This window comes from Staurois parvus, unplaced genomic scaffold (assembly GCF_062004578.1).
Source record: "Staurois parvus isolate SC_StPar_1 unplaced genomic scaffold, SC_StPar_1.0 ptg000013l, whole genome shotgun sequence".
In the NCBI taxonomy this organism is placed as follows: Eukaryota; Metazoa; Chordata; class Amphibia; order Anura; family Ranidae; genus Staurois; species Staurois parvus.
In genome coordinates, this window is record NW_028317809.1 from 5,006,700 (window position 1) to 5,018,908 (window position 12,209).

At 42.2% G+C, this 12,209-nt stretch overlaps 1 protein-coding gene across 2 annotated transcripts in view; it reads left to right on the plus strand.

Moving 5' to 3' along the window:
* Positions 1–1,028: 1,028 nt before the first annotated feature.
* The window catches only part of INTS10 (integrator complex subunit 10), a 55,146-nt gene continuing 43,965 nt past the window's right edge, over positions 1,029–12,209 (plus strand). For both annotated transcript variants that reach the window (XM_089675311.1, XM_089675315.1), the window contains exons 1-3: positions 1,029–1,196; positions 7,511–7,578; positions 11,275–11,378. In XM_089675311.1, coding sequence (XP_089531437.1) covers positions 1,068–1,196; positions 7,511–7,578; positions 11,275–11,378 — 301 coding nt within the window. In that variant the 5' untranslated portion in view covers positions 1,029–1,067. The remainder of the gene's footprint in view (positions 1,197–7,510; positions 7,579–11,274; positions 11,379–12,209) is intronic.

The window sequence follows — 12,209 nt, forward strand, 5'->3', positions numbered from 1 at the left end:
TCCTTCCTTATATACATCTTCCTCTCTCTCTCTCCCTCCTGTTTCCCTCCTTCCTTCTATACATTGTCCTTTCTCTCTCTCTTTCTCTCTCCGGTTTCCCTCCTTCCTTCTATACATCTGCCTTTCTCTCTTTCTCTCTCTGGTTTCCCTCCTTCCTTCTATACATCTTCCTTTCTCTCTTTCTCTCTGGTTTCCCTCCTTCCTTCTATACATCTTCCTTTCTCTCTCTGGTTTCCCTCCTTCCTTCTATACATCTTCCTTTCTCTCTTTCTCTCTCTGGTTTCCCTCCCTCCTTCTATACATCTTCCTTTCTCTCTTTCTCTCTCTCTGGTTTCCCTCCTTCCTTCTATACATCTTCCTCTCTTTCTCTCTCTCTGGTTTCCCTCCTTCCTTCTATACATCTTCCTTTCTCTCTTTCTCTGGTTTCCCTCCTTCCTTCTATACATCTTCCTTTCTCTCTCTCTGTGTCTCCTGTTTCCCTCCTTCCTTCTTTCTTTCCCTCTTTCCTTTTTCATTCATTCCTTCTTTCCCTCCTTCTATACGTCTCTTTCTTTTTCTGTCTCCTGTTTCCCTTCTTCCTTTCCTTCCTTCCTCAATTATAAAATTGTAAAAATTACATAAAAACAAAAACCTAGGTCTCCCTTGCTGGGCTCCGAGGAAAGGGTCCCGAGCTTTGGGCTGCTGAGTCCAAAATGTTATTTTTTGTCCCAGTGCGGGCCTGGTTGGAGACTAGGAAGATGCTTTAGGAGTCTGAACTGCAGGAGACTGGATAAATATTACATGAGACTGCTAGAAAAACACTGCTGTAACAGGGCAAGAGGGAAACACAGATTAGTGTCTGTCTGCAAACCACCCCCTCACCTCCCCCGCTAGGCAGCAGGTTGAGCCAGGGACACTTCATTACATGCTATCACAGAACGCGAATATCAAGTGTTCCTCATTGCTATAGTAACAACAGACACGGAAACTAGCATGTGACAGCATCAAGTCGCGACACTGGGCTGCGCATGCGTAGTCCGATCTTTTCCTGGGGATGTCATGAGTCGTCGCCGGGATCATTGGTGACTATGGCGGGACTAGGGGACTGTGAGTTTCTAGTCCGGAGAGCCCGGGAGCTGGTCCAGGAGGACACGTGTGCGGCCCGAGCCTGGCTTATCACCGCCCGCACCCTCTACCCGCAGGACTTCAACATCCAGGTGTGACCCATGAGTCCTCTATGTATGTAGGGAGAGAAGGGGCCAGACACAGCTCTGCAGAAACCTACTACCACACCATACACCTGGGCAGTTTATTTCTCATTGCCAGACAATGAAATGAATGGGGGCAGGCTTCTAACAGAAGTGTCATGTATAGGAAGGTCACTGGAGGAAACAACTAAGAAAGGCCTGCCTGCAAAACAAAGAAGTAACCACTTGCCTACCGGGCACTTTCACCCCCTTCCTGTCCAGGCCAATTTTCAGCTTTCAGCGCTGTAGCACTTTGAATGACAATTGCGCGGTCATGCAACACTGTACACATATGACATTTTTATAATTTTTTTCACACAACTAGAGCTTTCTTTTGGTGGTATTTAATCACCACTCGGTGTTTTATTTTTTTGCAGTATAAACAAAAAAAAGCGAAAATTTTGAAAGAAATGTTTTATTTCTTTCTTTTATACAATTTTGTAAACAGGTAATTTTTCTCCTTTACTGATATGCGTTGATGAGGCGGCACTGATGGGCATTGATGAGGAGGCACTGATGATGCTGCACCTATATGTGGCACTGATGGGCACTGATAGGCGGCAATGATGGACACTGATAGGCAGCACTGATGATGCTGCACCTATATGTAGCACTGATGGGCAGCACTGATGAAGCTGCACCTATATGTAGCAATGATGGACACTGATAGGCAGCACTGATGATGCTGCACCTATATGTGGCACTGATAGGCGGCAATGATGGACACTGATAGGCAGCACTGATGATGCTGCACCTATATGTAGCACTGATAGGCAGCACTGATGATGCTGCACTTATATGTAGCACTGATGGGCACTGATAGGCAGCACTGATGATGATGCACCTATATGTAGCACTGATGGGCACTGATAGGCAGCACTGATGATGATGCACCTATATGTAGCACTGATGATGATGCACCTATATGTGGCACTGATAGGCAGCACTGATGATGCTGCACCTATATGTAGCACCGATAGGCAGCACTGATGGTGCTGCACCTATATGTAGCACTGATGGGCACTGATTTGCAGCACTGATGATGCTGCACCTATATGTAGCACTGATGGGCACTGATAGGCAGCACTGATGATGCTGCACCTATATGTAGCACTGATGGGCACTGATAGGCAGCACTGATGATGATGCACCTATATGTGGCACCTATATGTAGCACTGATGATGCTGCACCTATATGTAGCACTGATGATGCTGCACCTATATGTAGCACTGATGATGCTGCACCTATATGTAGCAGTGATGGGCACTGATAGGCAGCACTGATGATGCTGCACCTATATGCAGCACTGAAGGGCACTTAGCCCTCATGCACACTTGACGTATTGATAACGCTGGTAACATTAGCTGTGTAAAGTCACATTAAAAACATGAGTTTTTTTAAGCGTTTTTAAATTAGCATTTAGCGGCGTTTTTCCACGTTTGCATTTTTTAGTTTTAACCCCCCCCCCCAATTTTTTTTGTTAAAAAATCCAAAAAACGCATTTTTTCAGCTAAAAAACTCCTCTAGAAACCCACTAGTCCTGGTTTTTTTTTTCCAGCCAACAAACATTGATTACAGTGTATGTGTACATGGACACATAGGATAACATGCTGGGGGGTTTACTGGCTGTAGAAAAAAACATCAAAAGCCAAAAACAACCACTGTAAAAACGTCAAATGTGCATGAGGGCTAATAGGTAGCACTGTTGGGCACTTGCAGATGTCTGCTTTGTCAGTTGCCAGTTACCAGCAGTACTTTCCTCATGCTGTGACAGCGTGAGGAAAGTAGTGCCGATAACAGGCAAGTGTATTTACATAGCAGTCAGCTATGATTGGACACAGCTGATCACATGGCAAAAGTTCACTGTGAATGGCCTTTTACCTTGTCATGTGATCACCTGTGTCCAAAGGACACAGCAATCACAAACAGCGCTGGGGGCATGTTCTTGGAGAACATCATATGCGCCCTCCCAGAACTCTGGATTACCACACTGTAGCCGTCATTCAGCTATAGCACGGTAGTAAAGTGGTTATCAAAGAACTAAAGGCAACTAGACAAATGTTGAACACCATAAGGGAAGGTTATAACCCCTGTCAGGTTTTTGTTACCACCTGTGATTTCCCTTTAAGTGGAACTACAGGCTGTAAATTGACCTCCTCTTTAGTGGTTCAGGTCCCTGGTTGGCATCTTCTTCCTGGGTGCCGATCTTCAGACATGTCCATTGGCCAGCAGCAACTCCCCCCCCCCCCCCCCCCCCGCGTGTACCAGAGAAAGTCATCCCGCTACACTGACAGGGCTATAAAACCTGAGCTGTATATGTACATCTCAGTTTACATGCCACAGAAGACAGCAAGGAGGCAGGTAGGTGTACAATGCGATAATAGCCTGCCTTCTCAGTCTTTTGTTAACCACTTGACCTCCGGAAGATTGGCTCCCCTTCCTGACTAGGTAATTTTTTTGCAATACGACACTGCGTTACTTTAACTGACAATTGCGCAGTCATGCAACATTGTACATAAATGAAATTTATGTCCTTTGCTCCCCACAAATGGAGCTTTCTTTTGGTGATATTCAGTCAGCTCTGTGTTTTTTTGTTTTGTTTTTTTTTTTTTCACTTTTTGTGTTATAAACAAATAAAGTGATCATTTTGAAAAAAAAACATTATTTTTTATCTTCTACTATGAAACATATCCAACAAAAAAAGTCTTCATATATTTAGGCCAAAATGTATTCTGCTACATATTTTTGGTAAAAAAAATCCCAATAAGTGTATATTGATTAGTTTTCACAAAAGTTATGGTATCTCCAAACTATGGGACGTATGCTGTAATTTTTAAAAAAATATATTTTATACTAGTAATGGCAGCGATCACCGAATTAAAGCGGGACAGCGATATTGTGGTGGACATTTTTACATTTAGTGACACTTTGTGCGAACCAGTGACACTAATACAGTGATTAGGGCTAAAAATATGCACTGATCACTGTACTAATGACACTGGTCGGGAAGGGGTTAACATATAGGGTGATCAAATGGTTAGGTGTGTGCTTAGCTATGTGCTTGGTGTACACAAGATGGCGCTGGTACAAGGGGAAGTGATGGATCATGTTCCCAGCTCTGCAGGGATACAGGGTCAATCACTTTCCCCTATCACAACAGAGCTGTGCTTATGTAAACAGCTCTGTTCTTCCGCCCTGCCTGATAATATGTGGGTGCTGGCAAAGATCCATTTGCCTGAACTCACAGATCGGCTTCTGCTGTGACAGTTCACAGCAGAAGCGATCCGCCAGCAGCGCGCCCGTGCCTCTGTGTGGAGGAAGTGCAAAATGACGTAAGTTTGCACAGGAGGGCAGCCCTTGACCAGTAAGACTACAAAAGGAGTGGTCTTTTTTTAAGTGGTTGAAGTGATTGTAAACACAAATAGGTACATTCTTACCTGCTTTGTGCAATGGACTTGCACAAAGCACCCCTTATCCTCTTCTCGGGTCCCCCACTAGCGCTGTAGGCTCCTTCTCTTCTCTGAGTGCCCCCATAGCAAGCCACTTTCTATGGGGCGCCCATGTGGGCTCACTCCTGAGCCTCCCTTCTTGCACTGTAAAATGAAATAAAAAACAAGAAGCGCACCAGCCTTGCGCATTACCTCAGCGACCAAAATTTATTACTTGTAAAAAACATACTCACAAACAGCGAATAAAATCAGGCATGTAAGTCCTCTCAGGGACTTGAAGATAACATGAGTCCCATCAGGGGAATAGGTGTTCAGTACAGCTGACGCGTTTCGAAGGGAGTCCCTTCTTCCTCAGAGCTCTGAGGAAGAAGGGACTCCCTTCGAAACGCGTCAGCTGTACTGAACACCTATTCCCCTGATGGGACTCATGTTATCTTCAAGTCCCTGAGAGGACTTACATGCCTGATTTTATTCGCTGTTTGTGAGTATGTTTTTTACAAGTAATAAATTTTGGTCGCTGAGGTAATGCGCAAGGCTGGTGCGCTTCTTGTTTTTTATTTCATTTTACAGTGCTGATTGGGCTTCCCCAGCCTTGGTTTGGAGCTGCACAGCCCTTTATGCAGTGGTGTTCGTTCTCCCCAGGCCTGGTTCCATCTTGTGCCACCTGTCTGAGTCTTGGAGCGCAGGAGAATTCTTTTTCGTCCTCCCTTCTTGCATCCATAGGCACACACAACAAGTCTTGACTCTGCCTCCTCTGGTACCTTGTCACAGGATTTGACTGACAGCAGCAGGATCTTATCATCCTCTTCTGGGGTCTCATGCCTAGCACTCTAGGCTCTTTCTCCTCTATGAGTGCTCCCATAGCAAGCCACTTTCTGTGGGGGCACACGTGCAGGTTCACGCCTGAGCCACCCTGCTTGTATCCATAGGCACACACAGCGAGACTTGACCCCGCCTCCCCTGCTTCCTCGTCACAGGATTTGCTCCTACTGCTGTCAGCCAAGCCTGAGAGTAGGAAGTCAGGAAAGAGCTGCTGCAGACAGGCACAGCGCTGGATCAAGTAAGGTAAGTTTGGGGGGGATACTGCTACCTAAACATTTTTTTTCTATAAAGTGGTTCTAAAGGCATGCATTCTGTGCATGAGGGTTAAAAACCTTCTTGGTATAACTCCTCCCTCAGCCACCTTTTATACTTACAGGAGCCCCATCTTGCTCCAGCGATGTGCACGAGAGCCACGGCTCTCCCAGGTCTCTCTCACCTCATTGGCTCACACAGCAGCAGGAACCATTAGCTCCTGCTACTGTCAATCACAGCCAGTGAGTCAATGAGGAGAAAGCGGGGGGAGGGAAGGGGCGGAGCCAAGCCACACTCTGTGTGTGAATGGACAGTGTCCATTTACATGAGTGCAGCTCATGATTGAGCATGCTTGAGTACTCTGGAGCAAGAGGCTTGTTATTGGGGGCACTTGACTGGGGACCCAAAAAGAAGAGGATTGGGGCTGCTGTGTGCAAAACTATTACGCAGAACAGGTAAGTATGACATATTTATTTATTTTTATTTTAACCTTTAGAATCACTTTAATGCAAGGAATGCATTAAGGAAAAACATGTTTAGGCTTTAGATCGACTTTAATGCCTTCAGTTTTGCTTTCACTTCATTATGGAAGCGATGGAATTCCCTGGTAGTCACTAAAACTGGTCTCCCCATTTAAAGACATTTCCTCTATTCCTTTTCTGGTGACAACTCAAAATTTGGGTTTTACTTTCAGTGATAATGGTAAACAGGACAAATAGGAGGGGGGGGGGGTGAATCTTCGTAAGGGGCACAGACAGCAATAATAACTGGCAGGGGTTCTAATCCATCTCTACTCAATCCAAAACTAGAAAAAAAGTCTTGCCTTTAGTTATACTTTAAAACCTAACTCCAGATTTGTGTCACTTTAACTTACTGTAGTTTGGACCAAAAGAATTGTTCTCTTCACTAACAGATGTATGTGCTGTATAACCTGTATGTAGCATCAGCTACATCCAGTATGCAGAACTGTGTTCCAGGAATTTCCCATCCTGCTTCCGGAATAAAATCAAGTCAAGGTGAGCACTGCTCAGACATTCACGGGAAGAATACAAGGCTTCTGATTGGCTGTGGTGGAGAGTCAGGCAGATTGTGTCACACTGTATTGCTCCCTCCCCACTCAGATTGTAAGCTGTAACGAGCAGGGCCCTCCGAACCCTCCAGTATTAATTTGTATTGTAATTGTACTGTCTGCCGTTATGTTGTAAAGCACTACTTAAACTGTTGGCGCTATATAAATCCTGTATAATAATAATAATACGGACCTTCACACATCAATAGAACCTAGTATTATTTCAGTCCTCCCTCACTACCTGTAACACAATCACGTGTTGTTTTCTTCTTTTTTTTTTCCGGGTGAGTACCTTTTTCTGTAATTGCTAGCCCACACTTCCTCATGTGAGAATGACATACATTCAGCCTGCCCGTTCCTCTCACAGCCTTATGAAAATACACATCAAGTGCAATGCTTCAGTGAGGGGGTGCAAATGAGTGATCAGGAAGTGACAGCCGACTCCTGAGTCCCAAGATGGCAGCGTAGGAAATAGTAGTAGGCAGAAATAACTGGAAAATGTTGACTGGTGTTTTTAAATAGTTTATATAAAGGCAGTTATAAAATTGATCAAATTAAATATTCCTTTTAAAATAATGTTCTCCATTGGTTTTTTTATGTACCATTTATTATCTATTTCTTGTTCTATTTCTATTCTCTTTTTTTGTTGAATTTCAATTCTGTTTTCAGTGCAGCATTTTTTTTTTTACAGTATGAAATGTACAATATTGAAAGAAATGCGGAACGCACTGCCTCAGCTGGAAGACTCCTATATGACATGTGAGGTTTTTTTATTTGTTCATTTTAATTCAGTATCAATAAACACTTCATTTTCATTCAATTTAAAATAAATCAATACATTTGGTCTTTTGTGTGTAGGGTATTTTCAGTAGTGCAAATGGGAATATTTTAACTGAACCAGCACACATCAGCTGGTGTGAGTAGGCTCTGATTGTAAAAAGGTTGAATCTATTAGCAAGCTCTTAAAGGCTGAGTTCACCTTTTTGCACATGTTGCCAGGGTGGATTTGATTTAAATCAAACTGATTTAAATCACTAGTCAGTAAGGCTTGATTTAAATCCTAGTTTTCTACATAAAGACTAATTCTTGCTGGTATAACTTTAATATGCAAGTAGATGAAGATTTTTAGAATAACAACTTTTTATATTAGTTATTTTATCCCCAGTTTAATAGGTTAATCATTCATATTTGGACAACTTTTCTGTTGTACTTAGGAAGGAGAAAAATAATCATTACCTTAATAATAACAATTTAAATAAATGTATTCAACTGAAACAATAACATTCCAGCATATGTTATTTGCTTAAACAAACATCCATGTTTGTTAACTAATTTGTCTAAACAAAATATACAGTCAGGTCCATAAATATTGGGACATCGACAATTCTAACATTTTTGGCTCTATACGCCACCACAATGGATTTTAAATGAAACGAACAAGATGTGCTTTAACTGCAGACTGTCAGCTTTAATTTGAGGGTATTTACATCCAAAACAGGTGAACGGTGTAGGAATTACAACAGTTTGCATATGTGCCTCCTACTTGTTAAGGGACCAAAAGTAATGGGACAATTGGCTTCTCAGCTGTTCCATGGCCAGGTGTGTGTTATTCCCTCATTATCCCAATTACAACTAGCAGATAAAAGGTCCAGAGTTCATTTCAAGTGTGCTATTTGCATTTGGAATCTGTTGCTGTCAACTCTCAAGATGAGATCCAAAGAGCTGTCACTATCAGTGAAGCAAGCCATCATTAGGCTGAAAAAACAAAACAAACCCATCAGAGAGATAGCAAAAACATTAGGCGTGGCCAAAACAACTGTTTGGAACATTCTTAAAAAGAACGCACCGGTGAGCTCAGCAACACCAAAAGACCCGGAAGACCACAGAAAACAATTGTGGTGGATGACCGAAGAATTCTTTCCCTGGTAAAGAAAACACCCTTCACAACAGTTGGCCAGATCAAGAACACTCTCCAGGAGGTAGGTGTATGTTTGTCAAAGTCAACAATCAAGAGAAGACTTCAGAGTGAATACAGAGGGTTCACCACAAGATGGAAACCATTGGTGAGCCTCAAAAACAGGAAGGACAGATTAGAGTTTGCCAAACAACATCTAAAAAAAGCCTTCACAGTTCTGGAACAACATCCTATAGACAGATGAGACCGAGATCAACTTGTACCAGAGTGATGGGAAGAGAAGAGTATGGAGAAGGAAAGGAACTGCTCATGATCCCAAGCATACCACCTCATCAGTGAAGCATGGTGGTGGTAGTGTCATGGCGTGGGCATGTGTGGCTGCCAATGGAACTGGTTCTCTTGTATTTATTGATGGTGTGACTGCTGACAAAAGCAGCAGGATGAATTCTGAAGTGTTTCGGGCAATATTATCTGCTCATATTCTGCCAAATGCTTCAGAACTCATTGAACGCCGCTTCACAGTACAGATGGACAATGACCCAAAGCATACTGCAAAAGCAACCAAAGAGTTTTTAAAGGGAAAGAAGTGGAATGTTATGCAATGGCCAAGTCAATCACCTGACCTGAATCCGATTGAGCATGCATTTAACTTGCTGAAGACAAAACTGAAGGGAAAATGCCCCAAGAACAAGCAGGAACTGAAGACAGTTGCAGTAGAGGCCTGGCAGAGCATCACCAGGGATTAAACCCAGCGTCTGGTGATGTCTGTGCGTTCCAGACTTCAGGCTGTAATTGACTGCAAACGATTTGCAACCAAGTATTAAAAAGTGAAAGTTTGATTTATGATTATTATTCTGTCCCATTACTTTTGGTCCCTTAACAAGTGGGAGGCACATATGCAAACTGTTGTAATTCCTACACCGTTCACCTGATTAGGATGTAAATACCCTCAAATTAAAGCTGACAGTCTGCAGTTAAAGCACATCTTGTTCATTTCATTTCAAATCCATTGTGGTGGTGTATAGAGCCAAAAATGTTAGAATTGTGTCAATGTCCCGATATTTATGGACCTGACTGTATATATTTTAAGAAACTTAGACTGTCAGCCCCTTCCTCCTCACACTTCGTTTCACTTTCTTCTTGTGCAGATCTATTCCACTCCAAACAATCAGAAAAATATTGTTTCTATTCTATTCACTGAACTTCTTGAAACTTAGCACTGAAGGGGTTGATTCTGTATTCATAGGTTTGTAGAAGTTAGGATTAAGGTCTTTTTCTTACCTCTGTTCATGTTATAACATTTTTGCTGTGAAGAAGAGGCATGTGATCTCCGCTGAGTCAAATTCAGTTTTGAGAACTGCAAAAGTAAGCCAAGCATCTGTGATAATATCTTGTAGGCAGAGAAACCGCCCAATAATCTTACAAAAACCTCTGGAAGAGCATGACATTGTGAATGGATCAATGGAATTTATTTACCAAAAAAATTAAACATATACAGCCTTATTCTACATAATTAAAAAACTAATCTTTATTTCATGATGGAATAACCTTTGGATAGTAATATATTTTCCTCAAAAAGCATTTTATTTAAAAAAATCCGATTTAAATAAAAAAAATCTGATTTAAATGAAAAAAATCGATTTTTTTTTTGATTTTTTTTAAAAAATCATTGATTTTTATCCACCCTGCATGTTGCACATGTTACATGTTCCACCCATATTAAAAGTATTGCATGTAACATGATGCAAATGCCTCCCCTCCCACCCTCAAATTTCCATTGCAACCACTGCCCCATACAGTATGGATTGATTTATTCAAACTGGAGAGTGCAAAAACTGCTGCAGCTCTGCATAGATACAAATTAACTTCCAAGTTTTTTTCTTCTTTCATAGCTTAAAGGAGAAGTATAGCCAAAGCTTTATTTGTTTGTATTTTTCCTATGGATCACAGGCGTGCAGTTCATTCTGCACTCCTGTGACCTGTTTTCAGATGTCACACGGCTAAATCCTACTGTCAGCTGACGTCATAGAGCTGGTCAAGGCTCTGAAAAGCCATATGGTCAGGATCCACCCAGATGCCTGGACCAGCAGCTAGTTTAGCCTCTCAGTGATCTGCTGAGGGCCAGAGCTAGCCACTCCCGCCCCCTTACAGACCAGCGCTCTAGTTAGCGCTGGAGGGGCAGAGAGCTGGTGATTGATAGTCACTGGCTCTCTGCAGCCTGAAGACCAAGAACTGAGCTATCAGTGGTGTTGGATCACTCAGTTCTCCGTCTTAGAGCTGGCGGAGGAACGATGCTGCATGCGCCTAGATTAGTATAATATTTTTTTAAAATCAATCCCATACTTCTCTTTTAATTGAACAAGCTGAATTTAGAAGCTGATTGTTTTTTAACTAGAGCTGCACCAGATTTTGCACTTTCCAATTTTAGTACATCAACCCCACAGTGTCATTGTATGAAGGATTTATCAATACTTGTGTCGTTTTTATCTGGATTGTCTTTTTTGTGCTGACAGAAGCTGTACTCTTTTTGTTATGTCAAGGTTTGTAAACTTCAGTGACCAGCCAATAGTTTGGAGGGAAATTGGTGTGATAACAGCTGCTCTTCGTAATGACTCACAGGATAAGCAAACACAGTTCTTAAGAGGTATGGAACAAGTATGTATCTAATACTGCATGGTGCAAGTTCAGTGGTGGTGATGGTTCTATTTATGATGACTCTTTAACCACTTGGCCTCCTAAGGATTTACCCCCCCCCCCCTTCCTGACCAGGCCATTTTTTGCGTTACTGCACTGTGTTACTTTAACTGACAATTGCGTGGTCATGGAACACTGCATCCAAATGAAATTTATATCCTTTTTTTCTCACGAATTGAGCTTTCTTTCGGTGGTATTTGATCGCCTGTATGTTTTTTTTTCTTTTTGCGCTATAAAAAAACCAGGACCGACAATTTTGAGAAAAAAAAAACAGTATTTTGGACTTTTTGCTATAAAACATGTCCAGTAAAAAAATGTAATAATCAAATTTCGTTATAAATTTAGGCCAAAATGTATTCTGCTCCATGTCTTTGCTAAAAAAAAATCTCAATACGTGTAAATTAATTGGTTTACGTGAAAGTTATAGCGTTTAGAAATGGCGGTATAGATACTGGAATTTTGTTTTTCTTTTAATACTAATAATGGTGGCGATCAGTGACTTATGGCGGGACTGCGGCAGGCATTCTGACACTGGGGGGAACTGACTTGGTGTCACTGACATCCCCAGTGACACCAATACAGTGATCAGTGCTAAAAAAGAAATCACTGTACTAATGGCACTGGGCAGGAACGGTTTAACATAAGGGGCGATCGAAGGGTTAAGTGTGTGCTGGGAGTGTTTTACTAGGGGGCTGTTTTTAGTGTGCTTCACTGTAAGCATACTGCTTTGGATGGCTGTGCTGTGCAGGAGATATCCATTACCATTTACCACCAAATGAAT